The sequence below is a fragment of the Danio rerio genome, chromosome 24 (genome assembly GCF_049306965.1).
Source record: "Danio rerio strain Tuebingen ecotype United States chromosome 24, GRCz12tu, whole genome shotgun sequence".
Taxonomy (NCBI): Eukaryota; Metazoa; Chordata; class Actinopteri; order Cypriniformes; family Danionidae; genus Danio; species Danio rerio.
The window spans coordinates 15872501-15899321 of record NC_133199.1 but is presented as its reverse complement, the minus strand read 5'-3'; the positions used below and the strand labels follow the sequence as shown (position 1 = coordinate 15899321).

General features: G+C 33.6%; 1 protein-coding gene across 8 annotated transcripts in view; it reads right to left on the bottom strand.

Annotated features, from left to right (window-relative positions):
- Positions 1-26821, bottom strand: part of ncoa2 (nuclear receptor coactivator 2) — a 207566-nt gene that overhangs the window by 13419 nt on the left and 167326 nt on the right. For 4 of the 8 annotated variants that reach the window (XM_009297336.5, XM_073940585.1, XM_021470228.2 and 1 more), the window contains 9 exon segments: positions 22888-23086; positions 17191-17391; positions 15565-15798; positions 12959-13088; positions 12598-12760; positions 10321-10617; positions 8124-8201; positions 4773-5235; positions 872-1049 (listed from right to left, as the gene is read on the bottom strand). In XM_009297336.5, the coding sequence (XP_009295611.1) occupies positions 872-1049; positions 4773-5235; positions 8124-8201; positions 10321-10617; positions 12598-12760; positions 12959-13088; positions 15565-15798; positions 17191-17391; positions 22888-23086 (1943 nt within the window). 8 annotated transcript variants of the gene reach the window in all.

The window sequence follows — 26821 nt, the reverse complement described above, 5'->3', positions numbered from 1 at the left end:
AGACAGTTTTTGAGGAGGTACAGCCTGTTGTCTGCATTTGACTTAAATGATTGCTGGTTGACAAATTAGGAAAGGAATAACATGGCTCAGAAAAATAGCCTAACAATAGGTACAACATGAAACTTAGCAATAGAGCTGTAAACAATGACATTTGGTTAAATGGGAAATAAGATTTTAAATGACCATGCCCAGTGAGCATAAATGGTCACGTATTTAGGCATTTACATGATTTTCTGAAAGACTGTAAAAATGGCAGTATGGACGAAGAGCACTTCCATTTTAAAATGTCTTTTTAAAATGAACATATTACATTTGTTAAAACGTATTATTTCATGTTTGTAATAATCTTAATATTTCTGGTCTGTAAAAAATGTAAAAGTTCAGACAAAAACTTCTGATATTTCATGACATAGACCATTTAAAAATCTACAATATTACAAAAATGACATGTGGAATCCCTGTATAACAGATATATCACACAAGAAGTTGTTCAGAAATTATTTCATACTCTAGAAACATGTCTTATTGATGTTAAAAACAGTTGGCCAACTAAATATTCTTGTGGAACCTTGATTCATTCAATCCAAGGAATCATTGATCAACAAAATGTTCAAAAGGAATGCACTTACATGAATAATCAATCTGTTGATACATTCCAAATGTATTTCATGATTTCTGATCAATTAAATAGACTCTTACAAAACAAAATGACTCGTTATATTTAAAAAAAAAATCTCCAAAGTTTTTAAACAACAGTTCAGTGAAAGTACAAATACTTATGAAAATGACTAATTTAATGTGCCTAAAATATTCCAACAAACTGTCCAAGTCATAAAGGCTCCAAAACCCATAAGCTAAAGTAAAGCTCCACCTGTTGGTGTTGATGTTGCCCTGCGGCCAGCCGTTCATATCAGGAGACGACTGGAAAGAGCTGTTTCCCTGCGCCTGTTGCATCATGGGACTCTGAGCGTGACCCATCCTGGGTGACATGAGGGGGCTCTGAGGGGTCGCGGCACCACCAAACCCACCGTCTGACTGCTGACTCATACCTGACAAACACACAAACACGACGAGACAAACCTCGGCTTGAAAATTCCATTATACTGTATTTGTTATGAAGATTATCACTGTACAACATTTTATGACATCACATTCACTCTCTCACACTTTCTGCAGCAAGAAATGAAAATGTAATCAATAACTATTAAAGGAAAGATGATTCAAATTATTATACACATAAACAGCCACCTCAGAATTATATTTTTTAAAAGATTTGTATGTATTTTGGTTAAAGTTGAGTTATATACTTATTCAGAGACTATTTATTTATACTGTGTATTTTGTTTTAAAACTTGGTTCTGTAAGGCTTTGTTTGTGAGCCAATCAACAATCATATTAACCAGGATCATCACTAAGTGGAAGATGATTGATATTATGTCCAAGTTTAAATTCATGTCTATGTCTCAACATAATCATTTATATTAAAACCTGAAGTGTTGCAGATATTAGATTTTAAATAATTGCCCTCTCCATTTATTTATTTTTAATTGCATTATGGGTCCTTGATCTTTCTTCCAACAACTTTTAAACTTCAAAAGTTAAAAAAAGTGACTTTTATGAACATTTTTAATAGTTTAACGTGATATATTGTCTGGATTGGTGTTGTATATTATGGTACAAAAACCTTTTTATAAAATTCCTGTATGCTTTCTGTTTTTTTACAGATTTATTTCTCTCTTTAAAAATTAAAAAAATAAAGTTTCAATCAACTAAAATGTCATTAAAAGTCACCTTGTTAAACTTTAGAGTTGAATTTTCAACATCAAAAGTCTACAGAGCAGAGATCAAGCATCCATAATGCAATTCACAACTGTAAATAAACTGAAAACACTTGTGCATCACAAAATGCTGAATGTGTTAATTAATAGATCTTTTTTTAGTCTACTCAGAATGCAGATCAAATCTTACAATTCCAAGGTGGCGAAACATACAATTAAAAGCAAACCAATCACTCAAATCATTTTTTTAACCAAACTAATTAGCTGATCAACACTGTTTAAAAAGTCATAGCAGAATCATGTAGTGTCTCCATGATCAAACAGGAGGAATCAGGAGGGGTTTGAAGGTGTTAGAAGCAGGCAGTGAGTCAACAGGTACACATGCAGGTTAGTGTTAGAGAAAAGAGGGTGGGCGGGGAATGGGCGTGGGGTCTGGGTCACCGCATAATTGGTTTCAAAATCAACTGCTCCGCCTCCACTGATCACCATCAGCCAATTAGTCTAGGCAGGACAGACACTGACACATGACACACAGCACAGGCAATCGACAATGCACAGTTATCAACATATTAACACAGCGGACGCTTGACATGAAAAATACACTGACTTTGGATCTGTCATATTGATTTACTGTGTGTAAAGCTCAATTTTCTGGGTTGTGACTCTACATATTGAATAAAAATGTATCCAGATTTGTTGAATTCAGCTAAACCTGATCTTTCATTTATTAAACTAATGAATGCAAAATGCTAGTAATAAAGGAAGAATAATAGGTTCACTGTACGTGTGATAAAGATTAAAATATGCAAATTATTACTCATTTTGAGTGATGAATCATATTTTTTGTTGTTTTGTTTGTGGTAATAGACAGAATTATGCCTGCAGAGAAATAACCTTGAATAATGCTGTAATTTATTCTGATTACATCCACTTCATTTGATGTAGGGAAACATTTAAGTGACTCTTCTGCCCTCTAGTGCCACAATCGACCGTAACCATTATGATCTTTGAAGGGTGCTACATAAAAACAATTATTTAATACTACTTATCTAGTATAAAGTGCTAAATAACCTATCATCTCATGGCACTTGACTGAACAGCAACACAAGGGTATCTTTTACAGCCTAAATAGTTCCCGAGAAGGCTCCAAAATACAGCAATAATATTACCCTATTTTTTATTATATACTGTGACAAATAATGATTTTTTTATCAATAAATAAATGCCATTTGTTTTTTCAGGAAAGTATTATTTTTTAGATATTTTATAACCTGAACTACTGGTACTGTTATTATTTATACCATTGTGTTTAACATTGCTTTCTTAATATTACTAACTAAATATATATGCTTGGTTTACCTATACTGTATTATTACTTGTATTGTTATGGTGGCTAAAGAAATCCAACATATTGTTATACTACATATAAACTTCTTCTTCTTCTTAGACTCCTCCTAGACCGTCCATACTACAACCACCAAACTAACTTCAAACTATACTGAATTAAGTTGCTTTATCTTTTCCAACTGATCCAACTTACGGCTTCCCCAAAACTGACCTGGAAAATTCAGAAAAGTACTATCCACACCCTAGCAACCACTTACAGCACCTTAGCAACTGTCCCATACACTTCCATTGTAAAACAACTCCCATTGACTTTACATTGGACATCCTAACAACATACGAATTCATACCAGCAATATACTAATCCATTCTAACAACATAATAACAATATACCAATTCATACTAACAATACACCAATCCATACTAGAAACATACTAACAAACACACTAATCATACTAGAAACATAAACAACATACCAATCCATAAAAACAACTTAATAACAACATGCCAATCCATACTAGAAACATACTAACACACATACTAACATACTTATCATACTACAAACATACACAACTTACCAATTCATTCTAGGAACATACTAATACTAGAAACAGACAATATGCCAATTCATACTAACAACTTACTAACAATAAACCAAATAATACTAGAAACATACACAACATACTGATCTATATTAACAACTTACCAATTCATGCTAGAAACTTACTAACAAACATACTATCATACCAGAAACATACAACATACCAATCCATAGTATAAACACATTAACAAACATATTAACATACTGATCCTACTAGAAACATACTAACAAAACACCAATCCATACTAACAACATACCAATCCATACTAGAAACATACTAACAAACATTCCAATTCATAGTAGAAACATGCTAACATATATGTACTTATCTATCTATGCCAACTGTTTCAAACTTCTTAAAACTACTTCAATAATTTTAAACTGTAAAACTTCAAGGCTAGGCCTTCTCAAGCCACCATAAAATTTGTCTATGAACTTTACTTTTTCAGTTATGTTACTTATATTACTTATATTTCATTTACATACATAATATATTATTCTAATATATAATATTTTAGTTTTAGTAATTTAACATCAGTTAGATACCAAGATAACATTTCTATGTAGTTCATTTAAGCTGTCAATCTAATAAAAAAAATAATAACATCAGCATCTTCAAAAGCAAATAAATAAGACATGTTTTTTTGTCATCGTTAATTATACTTCTATATAACATTATATTATTCAAATCAAATTATATATAAATAGTAAATGCAAAGCAACTGAAAACTGTCAAGTGGACTCTAAATAGCTCTATCTAAATAGCTCTATATAGCAAAATTATAATTTTTTGGCATCACCTAACCCTAAATAATTTTAGCAAACAATATTCATGCTTGTCTAATATTTTCAGAGAACAGACTAGGATGATAAACACGCCTGACCTTTATCTGACCTACTGGGTTTCCTGATAAACCCTGAACCTCATCGATTTTCCACCACACACTCGGCTCGCTCAAATGAGGTCTGTCATACTGCCAGTGGCGCGTGTTTTGTGCGTGTGTGTAAAAGCGTATGACACACAGACAGAGAGAAAGGGCAGGCAGTACCTGAGCTGGGGAACTGAAAGGCACTGTGCTGCATTTGAGGGCTCATAACAGCCCCAAACTGTCCGCTCAGACTGCCCAGCATCCCCTGGTTAGCTAGACTCATCTGAGAGCCATGCATGGCGCTGTGGGAGAGCAGCTGAGGGGCAGGGAGGTTGGGTGAACCGGGGGAGAAAGGGCTGGTGGAAGGGGGCGGCGAGGCCAGTCCTGTACCGTAGTTGGGAGGGTAGGGGAACTGCTGAGGGTTGGCCTGGGGGATCCGCGGGTTGCTCATGGCTCCTGGCATGCCCGCTGCGGCTGCCGCCATGTTGGGTGGCATGGTGAGGCCCTGCGCCCGCATGGCCAGACTGCGCTGCTGCTGCTGCTGTTGCTGTTGCTGCCGCTGCTGGTCGAGCTGCCGCTGACGTAAATGATTACTCAGCAACTCTCTCTGCCGCTGGGCCAGCATCTGAGCGTTGATTGTCCCCTGGGAGATGCAGAGTGGGTTATTTTGGGAACTTTGATGTAGATTTATTGTCTATGATGACAGTGTAATTGTGCTGGCACTGAAGATGCCACATGCTTAAGAGAAATAAACAATTGAAAACATTGTTCTGTTCAATACAATATCACAGAGTAATGAAGTTAAATGGATAGGTCTGAGCTCTGAGATCTCATTTAAAAACTTGGGATACACACAAAACGAGGGTGGAAAGATCTATGTAGGAGAATGTGTGCAGCTCTAAGTCAACTATAACTTAACATGCCATTTAAATAGTAACTAAAGCCTGGTTTATACTTGACGCGTCTGCTAGTTCGACTGTATGCTCGCAGCAAATGTGACATCATTGCGGTGGTTTACTTTGGGTGCGTGCGACATGATTTCGGCTGGTGGAGCGTATAATTTTTTTTGAGTCTCGAGCGAACAGTTTGTGTGGTGTCGCGTTTGATTTGAGTTAAGTATGAGTCACTTTGAAGAGTTTTGTTGAAACAGGTACGACTGTACAGACATCTTTATGATCTGTCTATGCGGGATCATAGGGAGAACCAGATGACCAATAACTACTGGCTAGAAAAGGTAACAATGGTGAGAAAGGAAGAATGTTTTTGTAAAAGATTAGAAAAACTTGAGGGATAAGTTTGTCAAAACCAAAAAGAGAGGCTATGGCAAAAGTGGAGACCTGGGTGGTTTTAATATTACAGAATATGTTTTTCCACCATTCACAGGTTTTACAGTGATGTATATATTACAACTTTGACTTTACATTTTAATATCATAATTGGAAAATAAATATTTGAACCTATCTGTTTACAATATACTAATGGCCTGTTTTTCTAGGCTTTATTGATGATAATGGTCAGGAATGTCAGACCATTACTGCCTTTTTAGCATATCAGTAGAGGACAAACTAGCCAGTAATGTGTGAATTGCTGAGTTGGCTAAATAAAAAAAAAAGTCTTTAGTTTAAAATTTTAAGTAAGTGTTTTTTTTTCTCTTCTTTTTTTTGCTTTTATTTTTGCCATAATAAAAATATACTTCCAGGGTAACCCATGCTCTGTTGTCATTAATATTTGGTTAATAATATTTGGAGATGGAACTGTCCGGGATATGAACAAAAGCAAGTGATGCATAATGTTTGACAAAAAAAATCTTGAATGGTTATAAAATATTTAAAATCATTAAAATAATTCATAAAAACAATTTGTTTAAAAATCTTGATTGATATTAATGATAAGACATAGTTCCGGAAACTTTCTACTTCCCTGTTTAACAGTCTGACCTTATGGCGGGATTCTTTTGACTGCGCCCTGTCGTTTTAAAGAATATCACAACGGTGAAAGTGTCAAGTATAAAAGCCTCGTCCCGTTACGCGAGGTGCGCGCATAGTCAGCGGAGGTGCGTGATGCGGCACCAGACGAAAGTATAAATCAGTTATCAGTTCAATTAATTGAATCACTTTACATCATCATATCTATATTAATTAAAATGTATTCTAGTGTACGTTCACTTTTTAGCAAGATTTCCCTGCAAATATTATAAATCAGCTAAACATGAGTCAGCGATGATAGGCTGTGGGTTCTTACACTTTTTCCAAAGACAAATCATTTTCAAGCATTTTCCAGTAATATTTCAATCCAAGCACTTTTCAAACCTTGAAAACACTCGATTAAAATTCAAGCTCACACCATTCTAATAATAGTAATGGTTGTAGTAATAGTAATAATACTAATATTCACAATTAACAGCATTTTGTGTACCCCAGGTTATAAATGATATCTCAGAGGTCAGAACTATCCTCTTAACTTCATAACTTTGTGATATAGTATTGAACAGAACAATGTTTTCATTTTTAACCCTTTGACCGCCCCTCTACCAGACAGTTTACCATGTTTTTACTGTTTTAAATGATGTCTGTTAAAGTAATTTAAAGAATGACTGTTTTAAATAATGGCTCACACACAGCATTGTTTTTAAAAAAAAAAAAAAAAATTCAAACAAACAAAATCCTGTTGCACGACTACACTTGATTTTGGTTTTATTGTAATAAAAACAACAAAACATGTTAAATGAGAATCTGCCATATTGTATAGAATACTTCAAAAATTAAAGGTGATTTAGAATTAAAAAATGTTGTATTTTTAATATATTTTTAAATAAATTTTACGCTTCATATTTTCATATTTTTCATAGTATATGTATTAATTATGGTACTTTTACCATAAACCAACATATCAACCATTAGGTGGAGGCTGATATTTTAGAAATTTTGGGATGTGTTGAAAAAAAAAAAACATTGAGTGTGATAACTAGCGACATTAGAAGTTAAGAAATGCAATACAAACATTTTATTCTTGTTAGGGTAGTTAAAGGGTTAATTTCTTTAAGCATGTGGCATCTTCAGAGCCAGCACATTCACTATGTCGATGTGCTCATGTACATATGAGACAATCATTTTTGAAGTTTTCAAATAAAAAAAATTAATAGCTTCAAGGGATTAGTTCACCCAAAAGTGAAAATTCTGTCATGATTTACTCACTCTTCACTTGTTCCAAACCTTTATGAGCTTCTATCTTCTGTAAAACACTAAAGAAGACATATTGAAGAAAGCTGGAAACCTGCAACCATTGACTTCAATAGCATTTGGACAATGGGATTCAATGGTTACAGATGTTGAGCTTTCTTCAAAAAATCCTCTTTTAAATTGAGAGTAAATCGTCATTTTTGGGTGAACTATCCATTTAAATGCTGCACATACAGCATGACTTATGATCAGCCAGTATTGTTGACACAACCGTTTTATAAATATTTTCATCTGCAGCATCTTGACACTCTAGTGTTGTGATATTTGTGTAGTAAGAAGTGATTTGGCGTACCTGATTTGGAACGTTGGGTCTGAGAGGTAGGTTCATATTTGACACTCCACCCATCTGATTCATCATAGGCTGACGATTCTGAGAGAGACAGTGTATAACAGATCAGAATCATTTCAAATAAAGCACATCTTTTAATTCAATATTTAAGCATTATGTTTTACTACATTCAGCAGCTATTTGTATGTATGATACTAACTTGACAAACAAAGAAATTGCTGTGGACATTCAACTTTTATGCAATAGTTTTTTCCTTAAACGGTCAGTTCACTTAGGTATGAAAATTCTTTCATCCTTTACTCAGCTTCCATTTGTTCCAAAACTCTTTGAGCTAAACACAAACTCAAGAGCGTTGGGAAAAAAACAGACATTAGCTATGTTTCCATCCAAACTTGAACTTTATGCACAAAACTGGATTATCGCATAAAAGACGTGCGAATGAAGCAGCGTTTACATCCAACGAGTCAAAGTGAATTAAATCGTCACTTTCTGATTAACTGGCGCCAGATATCAACAGTAAAAAACGGAATTTGCTGCAATAGCAGAAGCTGCATCAATCTTTTCTTCATCTAATAAATCAGTTGCGCCTCAGAAAGCAATCCTGACATGCAGTAAAGGTGTCAGACGCGGAGCACAGACGCTCTTGATTCTGGAGGCCATTAATAATATAATAACAATAATACTTAAACAGTAAGGCGTTTTATAGTGACCAAAATAACAGTTCAGAAGTTTTACAGTGTGCTCAGCCTGACGGTTTGTCCATTCACTCACATTTTTATCATCACATGATCTCTTTTAACAAAATCACATGACCATTTTTAATGCGCATGCTGGAGTTTGTGCGATAAAATTGTTTCCATCGCAGTTTATGCGCATCTTCTCTTATTGAATAAAAAGTTCATCCTACGTTTTTTTATGCACATTTTCAAAATTTATGCGCATCATGGCATTTCCATCAACTGTTTTTTTATGCGCATATGCAAAATGTGCATAGAAATAGGTGGATGGAAACATAGCTATTGACTTTCATGGTATTTTTGTTTTTATGTTATGGATATCGATACTAGCAGGTAAAAAATGTGAGTAAATGTGGAGGAAACGTTCATGTCTTTAAGTAGAACATTAAAGATTTAAAACCTTGGTTGATTCATAAAATGCATTCTGTGTGCAAAAAAACAAAACAAAAAAAATAAATAAATAAACATGCAAAACATATTACTTTTGGCTTAAAATCATCTTTATAATTTATTTTTTATACCTTCATATCGGACAGCCTGATGGTAAAATAAATATAGCAGAATATTTTTATTTCTGTCCCTATATTACAAGTTTAAATACATTCTAAAAACAATATGACACAAACATAAAATTGCATTTATTTTTAGTTAGCCAAAAAAGGTTTAGTATGTTTATTACCCCTAAAACTGGAATACTTCTTTATAAACAAGCACAAACTGAAGTTTAGTTCTACGATAAAAAGAATATAAACTGTCTTGGATTTCAACAGATATTTTTACAGTTTGTTTACCTCTTAATTTCACTGATTTAGTGCCTTTCAATTATTATTTGTGCTTAATTATCAAATCTGTTTTTATTTCTATAAATTCTAAAAAAAACTTAGTTTGAGGAGAGGAGTTATTTGATTAACAGAAAGTTTAAAAGAAAAAAAATGTATAGTAACATCATTAACACTCCAAATATATATATTTTCAAATAAACTGTAGTTTCAAAGCTAATTCTATTGTAATTAAAAGTTATAAAATTATATGTAATCCCTAACTATACCATTAAATAATCAGAAACCAAACAGTTATGAGGCATGACCCCTAAATAAACCCAAAATGAGGTCAAAGATCAGTTCCTGAAATGTCCAGCAGGGGGCAGCGAACAGACAGCACTACTTCACTAGCCTGATGTACATTAAAATACAGTATTACCTTTAGTATTAATGTCTATAGAGAGAGAATGCATAATAGATAATATTGAGAGGATGAAGCTTTTCAATAAACAAAGCTAATGTGTTCTTTTACAGTGATGTTTGTTAAATGTGATTACAATGATGACACAATCCAATTTTTAGGTGAACTATCTCTTTAAATCAGCCACATAATATTGCTCAGGTCATACTAATAAATAAGTAATAAAAGAGCCACTTCTGTTCTACTTCCTTCAGGCTTTTGTGTGTGTGTTGAAAGTGTACCTGCTGTGCTTGTAGCCTGTGCTGAAGCTGCAGTCTGAGTGTATTGGGTTGATTTGGGACGACTCCACCGGGTCTGAGTCCCGGTCTCGCTTGCATTCGGAGCATTGGGTATCCGGGTCTCTGTCCCATCTGTCCTTGCAAGCCGTGGAAAGTGGCATCTTGCATTGGCGTGTATCCAGCCTGCTGCATGTTTGCCGGGGACGAGGCATACTGTTGCTGCCCGTACATCGGTGGCTTCTGATCCATCATCATACTAGGGTCCTGACCAGGGAACTGATCCTGCTCCACAGGCTGAGCCTGAACACAAGGGTGAGGAAACAAATAATTTAGACTATTTATATTATATTATCAGTATTGTCAGAAATCACTGTATGCTATTGGCATCAGCTGAGAAATTTAGTATATTAATATCTAGAACTAAAATTACGCTGCATTTAAATGGAAACTTGCATTAAAACATGGACACTGTAAACTGTTTTGAAAGCAGTTCAGGTCCTGTATTTTGTAGTAATGCACACAAAACAAATTCTTTACCAGAACCATTGAGCCAAAAATAAATAAAGTTCCATATACTAAATAATAATAATAAAAAATAATAAAAAATTATAATAAAACGGCTCGTAAACAGGATCAAGTTTACCTTACAAACTGTATTTAAAGTCTGCATCTACTTAATAAAGTAAATATATTTAAAATAATGCTAAATTGAGTGAGAGTAAAAGTCAGCAATAGCATGCATGACACTATGGTTAGTACCTTGTTGACTGATAAAAAAACAACAAAAAAAAACCTTTTTTATTATAACAATGCTGAGAAACCAATATTGTTTAACAAAATGATGAAATCACAAAGACGGCACAATTACATGTGACAAGACAGTACATGTCTCAAGCAGCTTTTAATGAGAAAGGTTTATGAATCTGTTGTCAACAAAAAGAAAGTTTCCATGTGGTTTTACTGCTGAAATGGAAAAGAAAGATCTGTGGTTTCATGTTTGGTAGCACATTTAGCCAAAAGGTTTTGCTTTTTGGGTAAATAAAAACTTAAATTCTACTTTTATGGGTTTTGTGCCAAATAAAACAAGCTTTTGTGAAAAAAGGTCACACTTTATTGTGATGATCCGTTTGTTGAATTTAAGTTACATTGCAACTAATTCTCATTAGATTATAAGTAGACTGTTAGGTTGGGGTTAAGCTTTGTGTAAGTTGACATGTATTTGCAAAGTTTCTTATAGTCAGTTAAATGTCTGTTGAAGGAGCATATCAACAGATATTAAGCAGACAGTCTACTAATACTCAAATGTACCATAAAAATAAAGTTGCCAAAATAAAAAAGTAATATCATCTTTAAATAAACTGCATTTTGGTGACTGAAATTAATGTGATAAATGCAGTCTTGAATGCACTGCTCTGCTAGTGTCTTTGTTTTGTAAATTTGTTTGCATTTGACACCTCTCTGTCCCAGAAGTAGAGACTTCAGTGAGTGCGTTTCTGCGTTTACTTGCATGGATAAAACTTTAGAATAATGGCCCAGTAGTAAATGTAAGAAAAAAAAGCGTTCTTGCAGGACTCTCAGAGTTCATCAAGACTCTTTGGATTCATCTTAAATGCATCCTTGATCTTAACCCCGACATGCTCAATAATGTTCATATCTGGTGACTGGGCTAGCCAATCCTGGAACACCTTGACCTTTTTTGCTTTCAGGAACTTTGATGTGGAGGCTGAAGTAAGAGATGGAGCACTATCCAGCCTTAAGAATGGTTCCATTCCTGTGTTTTGTGAAGTAATGGGTGGAACAAATGTCTTGATACCTCAGGCTGTTGATAATGCCATCCACTCTGCAGATCTCTCGCACACCCACATACTGATTGTAACCCCAAATTATGATTTTTTTTCTTCACCAAACCTGACTGATTTCTGTGAGAATCTTGGGTCTATGCTGGTTCAAATAAGTCTTCGGCAGTATTTGTGATGATTGGGAGGCAGTTCAGCAATTATTTATCTAAAAAAAATCTACCTTATGCTACTTTTCCAAATTATCAACTAGATATCAAGTTATTATTTGTTGCTCTTAAAACTGGGATCGACAACAATGCTGTTCCAGTCTAAAACAAGCTTTTGGATCTAACTGGAACTCCAGTTTAAACCAAGCTTTTGGAACTGACTGGAATGCTGTTCCAGTTTCACTAAAAATGGTGAAATATAGTGAAAATACATTTACCACTCAATAGAGCTAACAAATAAAAGCACTAGAAAGCTTTCAGAAGACTTTACTTACCTGTCCCACTAGCGCTGGAATGCCAAGCGCACGGTCAATCTCCTCCAGACCATCAAAATCTTTGAGGGCCGAGTAGAGCTGGCTGAGTAAAGCCCCCTCATCAGCCGGACCTTCAGAGGCAGGAGGGCACAACACATCCTCCTGAGACCCGCCGTACATGGAACTGACACAGAAAAGACAACCTGATTGACTAACTGAATGATGAATGATGGGATTTCCCATTATGGATTACATCTGAGTGCGTTTACCTAGATTTTTTTTTTTTTTTTACATGGAAGGACAAAATCAGCATGTGCAGACAGTGCACGCCTTCAGTAATGTGGAGGATCTAACAATAGTGACAATAATAAATGCTGTTTACCTGCTCTGGTTCCCAAACGGCACCGGCTCTATAGGCATCACACTGTCTGGCCATGGAGCCGTCTGATTGGGCGGTGCCTGTTGCTGGGGAAACTGGTGGCCAGCCATGCCCATGTCCATGTTTGACTGAGCTGAGAAACAAACAGTAGATGATAAAACAAGATTAAAACGGAATAAAAGTGCAGTCTTCACACTGATGAGTAAAATGGATAGTTCTATCGGAAATAAAAGTTTACACGCCATTGAAGTGTTCCAAACTTGTGAGTTTGTTTTGATGCTTAATACAAAAGTAGAAATGTTTAATGTCGATAATCAAAAAGTTGATGGATCCCTCAGAAAAATAAAATGGAAGTCAATGGGGGCCTACAGTGTAAAAATGCTGGGTTCCACACAATCCCTTAAGTGAAAATCAATTAATTACAATTTAAATTTCGATTTTAAGTTGATTAAACAACTAAGATTTTAACTTATTTTAAATTAGTTTAAACAAACAGCAGAAATATTTTTCTAAGTGTAGAAATGATTTGACTAGCCACACTCTTCAAAATATCTTCTTCAGAAAAAAGAAACTCAAACAGGTTTGGAACAAACGGATGAGTAAATTCTGACAAAGATTTTAGTTTTGGTGGAATTGTTGCTTTATTGCTGCTCTGTATTACCTGATCACAATTTTGTTATGCTGCAAAAAAAAGCCTATATTTCCTACTTAAAGTGAGGTATACAACAATAGCTGTATAAACGCATTCATGTCAAAGAGACACAATAATTATGAATTAAAGTCAGCTCAAACCTGAGACTGTACTTTTATATTCTACAGCATTTTGATGAAGAGCAGAAAAAATCTCAATCTATTATTGTCTTTTTATTTAAATGATAACAAAAATGAACAAGTTCAAATCTTTTGTTTTCACATTTGTATCATTAATTATGAGCTTAAAGGACAAGATTATGAGATATGATTTTAACTTCTTTTAATTCCATAACCTTATTTTTGGTTTCGGTTAAGATGCCAGTTAAAGGATTAAAAGTAAGGTTGGGTGATATGGCAGATATAATTTTTGTTTGGTTATTGCAAAATGAGCAACTTATTTGGCATAGAGCAAGATCAACATAGATAAAAAAACATATTACAAAAAAAATAACTTTAATAACAACTTTATATTAAAATGAAAGTTGTTACAAAATAAATCAATACATTTAAAGAAAGAATCAAATAAACAAATAAATAAATCAAAATTAAATAAATAAGTAAAAAAAAAATTAAATAACATTAGATCAGATTTTCCATTAAAATGTTGATACATATCTTTCAATGGGTTTTATGCACACAGACTTTAAATTTCCAGCCAAGCAGCCCAAGGGCTTCTGTCTTTCCACTACAAAAGATCTGATTTTATTAAAAAGCATTGATCTTCAATGCATGTTAGACATATATGATATATAAGTGGGTCTCAGGTCGGACAAGAAGCACTGCATTAAATGCCATTTCCCCCCGCCATGTCTTTAAAATATAACAGTTTATTTTTTCCCCAGTATTTTCAATGGAATTTTTGCACTTCTCTGTCGCTACTGATGACGCTAGTGATTACAACAGTCTCGTAATGACATTACAACATCAGTGCTGTAAAAACAATTATGTGAAATTGAATATAGTCACATTAAGCTTTCACCAGAAGTTTATCATTGGCTTTTAAACTCTAGCTGTGCATAGAGCCCATTCTTCCTGGAGATCCATTTTTTAAAACATCTTTTGAGTATTAAAATCTTGCCTAGACGTCTTTAAAATTTCACGTTCCAATAAAATCTGCTTTATGGTGAGAGAGCTGCTACATCATTGTTCAATAAATACAAGTGTGTCAACCTAGGGTGCTTTCACTCTAGCACTTTTGGTCCACACACGGGTTCGTTTGACACCAGAGTTTACAATATTTTTGCCGCTGATGGACGAGAGTAAGTCTCTGTATTCAGTCAAAGCATAAGGACCACGAAGCATGTCATTCTATTTTGGCGCCTTGGCTTCCGTGGCCGTCTGTCACCCTGCACTACCTGAACACAAAACAGCAGCTTGATGATGCAAGCATACTGGGGTGCAAAAGGAAAATAGATGGTGTGAAAACCAGCTGAGAAGGTCAAACTTGGGTTTGGCAATTGAACCAAGTGTGTAAAAGCACCGCTAAAGTAAAAAATTTGGCACCAAGTATAAATGGTAAAAATAATATTACAATTAAAAAAAGTGTGCAGCATGCAGATAAAAAGCTTAACCGGTATCGATTTAAAGCACATTAAACTAATGTTTTGTTGTGCAGACAATCAAAAAATACACTGTAAATATTTCTTAAAGGGAGCTAATAACACTGACTTAAAATTGTTTAAAAAAAATTAAAAACAGCTTTTATTAAAAAAAATAAATAAAAAAAAAATCTGCCACTGAGCAGATCATTGAGACATTTTAATAGTCCTTCATCAAACATCTTCATATCACACACCCCTAGTTAAAGGTGATTTCTGATTTAATATAGTCTATTAATGGAGTTATAAACTCATCACTTTTAGTTGAGCTCTAAAACGGAATGTCTCCATGTTGACTATAAAAAAAATCAATTTTACCATTGGCCATCATCTGCGGTTGCAGCATTGGTCTGGGTCCAGGCTGGCTGTTGGGTCTCATGGGCATTCCTGTGGCAGGGTTGGGCACCATGCGGCTGTGCAGTGCCCCCTGCGGGAGAGAGTGCTGGCCAGCGGGAGCAGCTGTGGCAGGTGAAGCTGCGCTGCCGACGGTACCCTGAGCACCCCAACCGTCCTGCTGCATGCCTACACGGGGACCATTATTACCCATGACTCCTTCAACAAACAGAAAAGGGTTCCAATATTAAGGCAACTTATATGATTTAAACAAAAAAAGGGATAAATGCCCCGAAAATTGTTATTCTTTCACCCTTTACTTATCTCCCCCCCCAAAAAAATATACAGAAGAATGGTACAAACTAACAGTCATTGAAATATGCCAATGGCTGTTTTTTTTCATCAATATTCACAATGTATTGTTGAAGTTGAAGTAATGAGGTATTTAACGCATTACCTTCAACGTTGAGTTCAAAACTCTTTTCAAATCAGTAGTATTAACTTTCAGTAAATTTTGAGTTACCTACACTCATTTCATTTGATAAAGTCAACTGTTGGGTTTTACAGTGCAGAAAAAAAAAAAAAAAACAGCTTACATTAAGTGGCTTCACAAACATATTTAATAAAAATTGGAATCCTCTACCTATTTTTGTTAAGAATACACTAAAAATCTTTGCTGGGTTATAATGTTTTCCTTCACCTTAATATATATATATATATATATATATATATATATATATATATATATATATATATATATATATAAATAAATATATATATATATATATATATATATATATATATATATATATTTATATATAAATAAATAAATATATATATATATATATATATATATATATATATATATAGCTTATTTGTATTTTATTTATTTTATTTTCCATTATGCTATCAGACATATTTATTTATTTCACTGCTTAATTTTATTCTCCTCCTAGGGGATAGGTGGGGTTTAGGGATGTTTGAGGGTTTGACCAGTTCATGGTTACCCTTGTAAGAATTGTACTTTCAGAAACATTTGAAAAATAAATGTAATTAAAATGGGTGGTAAAAACATCAAAGTGGATGTTTGAATGCATTTGTTATATTTTCTATTAGATTCTCTACCATTGTATTGTGTTGTATTGAATTTGTAGTTCCAAAATGGGACATTTCATCTTTGACCAACATGTAAAAAATATATTATAATTTAAAACTATCATATTTTAAAAGTCCACATGAGAGAGAGAAAACACTTAGACAATTTCAGACTAGAAAAGCCTGCAATTCTTTCCAAAGGTTATGAGTCATTCAAATCAAGCCGCACATGAAAAAAAAAAAAAAAACATAACCGACCTCACAGAAACACAACAGAGGGTCTTGCTTTGGATCTGACTCAGCACTTTTGTGCCATTTTGCACATTCACCTTGCTTACAGCCAAAAGCATCACACTTGACTGTGCAGTACTGATCACAATGAAACTGTGGTTTCCATGTGGTCAAAGCAGCACTGGAACTTTCCTCTCATAGGTGTTAAGCTCTTCTTTTTTATTTTTGGTGATGTGTTATTGTATATTCAACCATAGCTGAGATGCACAGCACTTTTAAACTCACCTGCGTTCACCATGTTGGGCTGATTGGGCATGACGGCGTGGTTTCCCATCATGCCTTGCTGCTGCATGATTGAGTAGGGGTTGTTGTTCCTCATCATAGGATACTGACCCTGAGCGCCTTTAGGAGGCATGTTCATGTCCAGAGACACGCTTCTGACCGGAGGAGCTCTGCCAGGCTGACCGGGCCGTGGAGCAGGGAAATCTGCCAAACAAAACACACACAAAATGTCCATTAAATGACAAAAAATCATAAAAAAAAGTTATGACTTTTTTTTTTTTTTTTTTTAAATGTGACTATGTGTTGCGTGTAGGTGTGGGTTTAATTTTCTTGATTGACCATAAAAGGCAATTTAGTATTTTAGGGCAGAGATTTGCAGACTCTTTTTCTGTTTTAATTGTATACAGTTATTTCTGTAATTTAGTTACAGAAAACTAAGTTATTAATTCCTTTTCAAATATATCCCAACTACTGTTGTTCAACGAAGATACAAACTAATTAATTTTAACACATTTTTTAAACATATTAGTTTTAATAACTAATTTATAATAGTTAAATGATTTTGTCTTTTATAATCTTTAAATGATTTTGAAGACAGTAAATAATATTTTGCTGGTTATTTTACAAGATACTAGTATACAGCTTAAATTGACATACAAAGGTAAACTAGGTATGTTTGGTTAAATAGGCCAACCTCTGGATAACAGTGGTTTGTTTTGTAGTTAGTCCAAAAAAAATAATTATAACAACAATAATGACCCTGGCAGTTTATTTTTTTTATTTATTTTATAAATTAAATTATTGTCTTTATTGTCATTCATTCATTCATTCATTCATTCATTCATTCATTCATTCATTCATTCATTCATTCATTCATTCATTCATTCATTCACCCATTCATTTATTTTCTAGCTCAACTAAAAAAAGACTTCCTTGAGAAGAAAAATATGTTTGAAATACTGTGAAAAAATCCTTGCTCTGTTAAAAATCACTTGGGAAATATTTGTAAAAAAATAAAAATAAATAAATAAATAAATAAAAGAAATAAATATGTAATTAAAATTAAATGTATAAAAAACAGAATTTCCAACAGCTATTTACTATTAATATTATTCAAAACCATTCATGACCATCTAGGATAATCCAGCAAAAAATAGAGCTTAAAATGTCACTAAAATGCAGTATTTAATCAATAAAAATGAGGAAAATAACTGCAAAAAGGTCCACATTTTGAGAAAAAAAGAACCACCCCTTTTACCAGGCTAACTACAGGCCTGGAACCTCTTGTGTTTCTTACGAATTGTTCCCTTGCTGCAATAAGATTAAAATCTTGGAGTCTTTGAATAATTTTTGATCCTGACAATCTTATTTAAAGATGAATCAATTAGGCAATTTCATACATCACTGCTGAATAAAAGCATACATTTAGAAAAAAGTAAACATAAAATAAACATAATTAAATAAAAATATCTGAAAAGTAATGTCTAAAGAGTACTAAAAATTTAAAGAATGCCTTTTAAAAAGTATTTCATTTACAAACATTCATTCATTCATTCATTCATTTTCTTGTCGGCTTAGTCCCTTTATTAATCCGGGGTTGCCACAGCCGAATAAACCGCCAACTCATCCTGCTAGTTTTCACGAAGCGGATGCCCTTCCAGCCGCAACCCATCTCTGGGTCATTTACAAACAATGGTATTAAAGGGTTTCTGTGTAAACATTATGGACTGTACAGTGAACAACTATTATGTAATTGACAAAATGTATATAAAAATAACTCTTTAGCTTAATAAGTTGACAGCAGTTCACAGTCAACATGCAGGCAACTGAAATGATGCAGGTGAGAAACAAAAGTGTCATGAGAAACTTCAGTTCAGTTTCGGTCAGCCTCTGGGCACACTTCAGTAGTTTCTGGGTGTTTTGCAGAAATGATGACATGTATCTAAAAGCAAAGTGCTGCGGGTTCACTTCATCTTCGTGATGGCATAATTCCAAATATTTTTGCAAATACATTAAGACTGTGATTACATAATGTTTCCTTGGCTGACACATTGTGAACAAATGAAGCAAATAAAATAAAAATAAAAAAACCTCCTCAGATTCTTAAACATGACGGCTCTCTATTGGCATCAATTGTCCCATGAAAAATTTTAACATACATGAAACCTTTACAGTCCACAAAATTAATTTCTTTACACTATGAAAAATGAAACATTCCTTTTCATAAATTAAAAATGGTTCTTATATGGCATTTATTTATAACTTTTATGTTGAAGTGTTCAACACACAAACGCATGCAATCTGGATAAGATTATGATGTCAGTGCTGGTTAAAGGTGACATGCGGTTCTTTTAAAGGTAGCTGATTACCCAACAACAAACTCAAAGCAAAGCTCAAAGTGTGTTACATTAGTCTAATCTTCTTACATGTGAGATCATGAGGGTGTGTGTGTGTGTTTGTCCATAAATGTTAGCAATGAAGCAATTACTTGGCTATTTGTATACAAGCAAGCATGCCTGGAAAGAACTTGGCGTATGGAATAGATACAGTATGCATTGCTTCAGATTCAATTTTCTCTTTTAGAGAAGAAACACAGTACAGGACTTTTGCCTAACAACTAAAACACTGCATTGAGCATGTGTCAATGGCACTTTGCAAAGAAACACCACAGCACACACCTGCGCAAACACAGTCCTGTAGTCTGCCATTGTTGTTTTCGTTGTAACATGCATACTTGTATACTGAACAGGAAGTGCACGCATACAAACCATGTCAACATTTTCACAAAATCCTGTTTTTGTAGTTTAGTTTACACAAGATGATAAACATAGTAAAAAAAAAAAATTGCACTTGATTAAAAAAAAAAAAAACATGTTTTTTTCTATTTCGGCTCTGTAAAAAATAACCAAAATGCATTATGTTTCTTCATCCTCCATCATGTTGTAAATGAAAGGAAAAAACTAAACAAAAAAAGACCAATAATAAAAAAAGAAAAAACCAAACAAATCAAAAATCATTTAAGTTTATAATATTTATCTTACTCCATCAAATGTAAAGTTCTTTACATTTAAAAAGAAAAACCACCAGCAAATACATGAAAAACAAGTTAACTTATGCCATATCACCCCTAGGGGTGTGTGTGCGTGTGTGTGTGTGTGTGTATGTAAGCATATATGTGAGTGTGTATGTACATCATGTACATGTACTACATGTGCATACTTGAGTGTGTGCTTACATACATGCGTGTGTGCATGTAAACGTAGATTCACATTTGTGAGTGTTTGCATTGTGTAGATACAGTGCTCAGCATATATAAGTTCACCCATCACAAATCTATCTTTTAAATTCATGTACATTAGATTTATCAGTACTGAAGCCAAATCTGGAGCTTACAGTATCTAACAAAAAAACTGATGATAACGGTCCAAAAACTAGTACAACCAAATTTATGTTATAGAAAAATAATGAATACAAATAAAAAAAGAGGAAAAATTAAGAGAAGCAAAAAAATTTGTAGGTTGTAATTTTTTTATATTTGCAATATTTAGCTTGAATTTAATTGTATTATCTTTCAATTTCTTAATATGTTTGATGACTAAAATATTATTTGAATAAATATATCAGTTTAATAAATCTGTTTTGTTTAAATGCATAAAAATACATGTCCTATATTCACTGAGAAATGGATCAAAATATTCATTTTCAAAATAGGGTGTACTCGATTATGCTAAGCACTGTATATTGCATGTGTGAGTGAGTGTGTACCTATGTATGTCCATGTGAGTGTGTGTGTACATGTGCGTTTGTGAGTAAGTGTGTGCATATGTGACTACGTGTGAATAAAGCGAGTTCGTCATTGTGCGCATGTGTAAGAGCACATGTACATATGTGTATGTGTGCATGTATGTAGACGTGTGCATGTGTATACTGTACATTTCCAAAACAGCCCCACAACATGATGCTGACGCCCCATACTTCACAGTTGGGATGGTGTTCCTAGGCTTGTAAGCTTTCCTTTTTGTCCACCAAATGTATGTAAATAGTTCGATCTTAGTTCCAACGGACCACAGGACATGACTCATTTTACTCAGTGTAATTTAGCTAATTGCAATCTGGCTTTTTTTTTTTTTTGATTGTGGCTTGTTAATTTTCCAATGCTGTCAGAAAAGGTAGCAGTGTGTTTTAGTTTTTTTCTTAAATACTATTCTACAGTTGTGCCTACAATTAACTCAAAGATGGTCAATTAGCCAAACAAAAATTTCCAAAACATTGACACCATTATCTGAGCTTTTTCAAAGGCATAATAATCTTATTGTATGTAAACTTGACTTTCAAGAAAATGTATAACAATTTCTCAAAAATATCTCTCATTATTCTGCTATTAGCATAACAGAAACAAATTTGATAATCCTAACTTACCTAAAAGAGAAAAAGTTTAGTCACATTAACATCTGACTTTTTTTAATGGTTATGTGCATTTTATACAGTGTATGTAAACTTCTGGTTTCCACTGTATTGTATCATACAAAACAAAAGTATAGTCTCATATTATCGTTTAAACCATGGTATCTTAAAATACAGTGTTTTTGGTTATAGTTTTTATAACTTGTATGAGTGCAACATATTATATGACATTATGGGGATGCAGACAGAAACTTAAATATAACAGCATCATGAGAAAGTTGTAATCTTCAAATGTTTTGCGATAGACTTAGCAATACTTTTATTTTGTATTTTTATGTTGAACCTGTAAATCATTCGTTTTTGAAAAGTGTATATATTATATATATATATATATATATATATATATATTAGGGATGTAACGGTATCAAAATATCACGATACGGTAATACGTCGGGATGAACGGCACGGTACGGTATTTATTGAATCATTTAAAGGAAAAACAAAACTATTGAAGAGACTTAAAAAAAGTGCTAGAATGTTCAGGTTACCTCAACACTGAACAGATCAATGACATACAAATTATCTATTTGTAAACTTTCAAACAGGAACTTAAATTATTTAATTTTAATAAAAAAAATATTAAACCATGTAAAAAGAACACCACTCGAAAGGACAAGCCATGAGTGAGACAGAGGTCTCTTGGTGGTACAAGTCAATGTCTCCATCAATCTGAGCAGTGTGCTGTGTTCTGCTGTCCCCCTGACTAAAAGAATCCCCATCATGTTAATCGTATTCCACGACTTGTATTTCTGCACAGTCTGGCAGTGCCTGCATACCCTTTTTTTGGTCACCTTTTCTTCTTTCTTGTTTCTTTTCAGAGAGAAACTGAAATGCTTCCACACATCTGATTTAAAACCCGCTTTAGGTTTGACCATTTTTAGCTCTTTTTCTTTGCCACTACTAGCAGCACCCTCCATTTCTGCATTACTGGATCTGTAGCGACAACAGACCGCAAAGGATGATGGCCACACCTGGGCTGATGAAAATTGTATTTTCCGCTACCTCCCATTCGTCTGAGCAAACTTTTCACCAAAAGACCTATGATTTTATTGAGTCACAACCACAGTAATATTGAAAGAAATTGCTATTGCGGTATGACGGTCTTTACAATATTGGTACATCCCTAATATCTATAACTATATATCAATTGAATTTACATCAATTATAGTATATTGTGACATATATTGTTATCAGGATATCAGATGACTTGTGTGAGTGTGTGTGTGTGTTACTCACTCTGTTGGCTGACTGCAGTCTGCAGTGCTCTCTGCTGTTGAGGACTCATGTTAGCTCCGCTCTCTCCTGTCATCTGCAGGATGTCATTGATGATTGACTGCTTGTCCACAGCAGAAGGCAGAGACACAGGCCTGGAGTCAGTGAACAGGCCCGGCTGACTGTTCTGAAGATCATCCAGGATATCATCCAGCTCACTTGACTGCACACACAAACACAGCTCATTAGCATTTTCACCAGGCGCTGAGTTACAGAGACCAGTCAATCAATAAATGTAATGTTGAAGGCAAAGTGTTGAGCCCTCCTGTGAGGTTTCAAATATTTGCTTCTTTAAGTGCTGTTTAAAGGAGAGAACAACATATTATTTTATAAAAGTAATTGATAGCAACTAATGTCTTTTGTCTTTGTCATGATGACATTAAGTAATATAATGTAAATAAATAGCTGTTCATTATCAGTTTTCCGTCTATTTACAGTTGTGAATTGCATTATGGGTGCTTGATCTCTACTCTTTTGACTTTTGATGTCGAAATTTCAATTCTACAGTTTAACAAAGTTTTAATGACCTTTTTAGTAGATTGAAATGATATAATACAATGAGAAATAAGTTTGTAAAATAACAGAAAATGTACTGGTAGTTTATTAAAGTCTATTATTATTTTTGTAGCGTAATATACAACACTAATCCAGACAATATATAAGCGCTGCACGATTAATAAAAAAAAAAAGATCATGATTTCGATTCAATCCTATACGCAATCTTAAATTAGAAGCATATGCAAGTTCGGGAGAAGCATAAAGGCGGTCTCACAAGCTTTACATAATTTTAAATACATACTTCCAAACGGTGTCATATACTGTATCTTTAAGGAATAATTGACCCAAAAATGTAAATTTCTTTCTGTAATGTAACAATGTATTCGCAGCAGCAAAATCCCACATGAGCTGACGCACTGTTTATGTACTACCGAGAGGACGTGCGCACCCGCCAGTGATGTCTACTTTAGTGGACAGAACCTGCATGGGCTTTGATTAACAGGTAATAAAGTTGTAAATAACGTTCAGATTGTTGCAGAGAGCGATCATTTGGGAGCCACATGGGAAGTATGATTTGCAAACAATTTATTTATTTTTTCTCTCGAAGTGACTGTAGCCATGACATTAATCGCACTTGACAGTAAAAGTGAAACGGAAAGCGCTGAAAGGATCATTTAAACGAACATATCGCATTTTAGAGATTTTAGAAATTTGTGTTTTTGAAACCAATAAACCTAGCAGAACTCAATAATTTATTTTAATTATTTAGCCTGACATATTTAGTATTCCAAAATATTATAAATGTGTAATATTTTATTTGTAATTTAATTGAATTGAATTGTAAATTGAAAAATGAAATACTGTTTATTGTGTTGTATTTTTATCCAAGTTTATCATGCCGTCACAAGCTTACACACAGCACCAGCTTAATGACTTAAAAAAACTATTTTTATACTTAACAAATAATTATTTCTTTTATCCAGAATACAGAGAAATCAGCAATATTGTGAAAAACTAAATGAAAATTACAGTCAGTGTTGTCTTTTTAATTTAATCTAAATGTTAATGTCATTTTCTTAATTTTCTGAATTTGTATTACTTCAGTGACTTCAGTGTCACATGACCCTTCATAAATCAGTATAATATACTGTTGTTGACGCTTTATCATCAACAATTACTTGTGCATAACATTAAAAAAATATTAAGTACTAAATATTTTTGGCCAAATTCTGATGTGTTTTTCCTTTTAGGACTCTTCTATGAACAGAATGTCAGTGTAGTACTCACTGAAAAAGATTCAGAACTATTTTAGTAACTTTCATCAATCTTACTTAACACTTTTAAACAATTGAATACATCTTAAAACATTAAATACATCTTTAAAAAAAACACTTGCTAAAAATTCCAGATTTTCCATAACATGAAATAATTGCACTGCAATACTATTAACAAATAGAAGAAAACTAGTTCATTCATTCGTTTTCCTTCGGCTTAGTCCCTTTATTAATCAGGGTTTGCCACAGTACAATCAACCAACAACTTATCCAGCATATGTTTTACACAGCGGATGCCCTTTAAGCAGCAACCCTATACTGGGAAACACCCATACACTCTTGCGTTCACACACACACTCATACACAACGGTCAATTTAGTCCATTTACCTATAGCACATATCTTTGGACTGTGGGGAAAAGCGGAGCACCCAGAGGAAACACACGCCAACATTAGGAGAACATGCAAACTCAACAAAGACATGCCGACTGACCCAGCCGGGGCTCGAACCAGTGACCTTGCTGTGAGGCAACAGCGCCAACCACTGAGCCACTGTGCCACCAAAACCAGTTTTAAATTGTACTATTTCACAATGTAACAATATTTTCTTGATCAAATAAAAAGTGTGTTCTATGTATGATAAAGTCACACAGTTATATCTTAAAATCAGGTGGATTTTGTTCTCAGCAGGAAAACACTGGAGAGTTCGAAGTCTGCTTGCCGAAACACACCCCTCACACACACACACCCACACACCCACACACAGACAGAGGGCTGGAATCTAGGACACACTTCACATTGAGTTAAAGGAGGAAAGTGAACACTCCATTTGCCATGGTTCGGTTCCCATCTTTAAACCCCAGACCGCTTCTCCCTCAGAGCAAGATGTTGCAGATGCAGGCAGGCAAACACACACTCCGCACGCAGCTGGACAATAAATACACCATCGATCTGACTTCACATTCTCTCATGTCCTTCACAAGCTTTATACAAATATTTTATACTTCAAAATCTAAATCCGCACTTGACTTTAATGTACTGAATTAAGAATTCTCAGGAATAATAAAGCTTTGTAATCAATACTTTCTAGATTTTTGTGCAAAAATGGCTAATTGGTTTTACATTAGATTAGTCAGTACTAAAGGCAAACTGTGAACTATAGTGGAAAAATGTTTAGAAGATCTAAATATTTCAATGTTTAGAAGAAAGCACACGCACACACTCCAATTGATGTGTTAGCAAAAGAAATGAATTAATAATTGAATGAATGAATGAATAAATAAATAAATGAATGAATGAATGATAAATAAGTATTGTTATTAAGAGAAAAAAATCAAGAAGGGCATACAAACTATTAGATTTAGTTAAATGTGCTGTAATTATTGGAATGGTAATATATCATTTTTCTTACCCAAAAGATGTTAGGTGACCTCAGTTTTATAATAATTAATAAAAATGATCAATAAAACAGTTTTTTAAAAATATACTTTTACAGTTAAAGGCAAACTTATCAGTCTTTGTGTTATTTTTTTCTTTTTTCTTTTTGAATTTAGTTTTAATTATTTATTTTTTATTTTCCAAGTTTTTTTTGTGTTTCGTTTCAGCACATTTTTAAACATAACAGTTGCAATAGCTCATTTCTGTCTTTGCCATGGTGACAGTGCATCCTATTTAACTAGTTATTATTTAAGTTACTAGTACCTAAAGTGCAATTAAAAGGCTTAACTAGGTTACTTACAGTAGGTTAAGTCATTGGACAACAGTGGTTATTTCTTTTTTTAAAAGTGGGCTAAAACTATTACTATATCAAATAATTTTAAAGTCACAGTTTATTTAATTGCTAATATTAGAATACATCGAATAGTACTAATACCATTACTATCTTAAAAAAAGTCTGTATATACAGTTAAATTCAGAATTATTAGCCCCGTTCATTTTTTTCCACCAATTTCTGTTTAACGGAGAGATTTTTTTCAACACATTTCTAAATATAATAGTTTTAATAACTCATCTTTAATAACTGATTTATTGGATCTTTGCCATGATGACAGTACATAATATTTCACTAGATATTTTTCAAGACATTTCTATACATCTCAAAGTGACATTTAAAGGCTTGTAAATTAG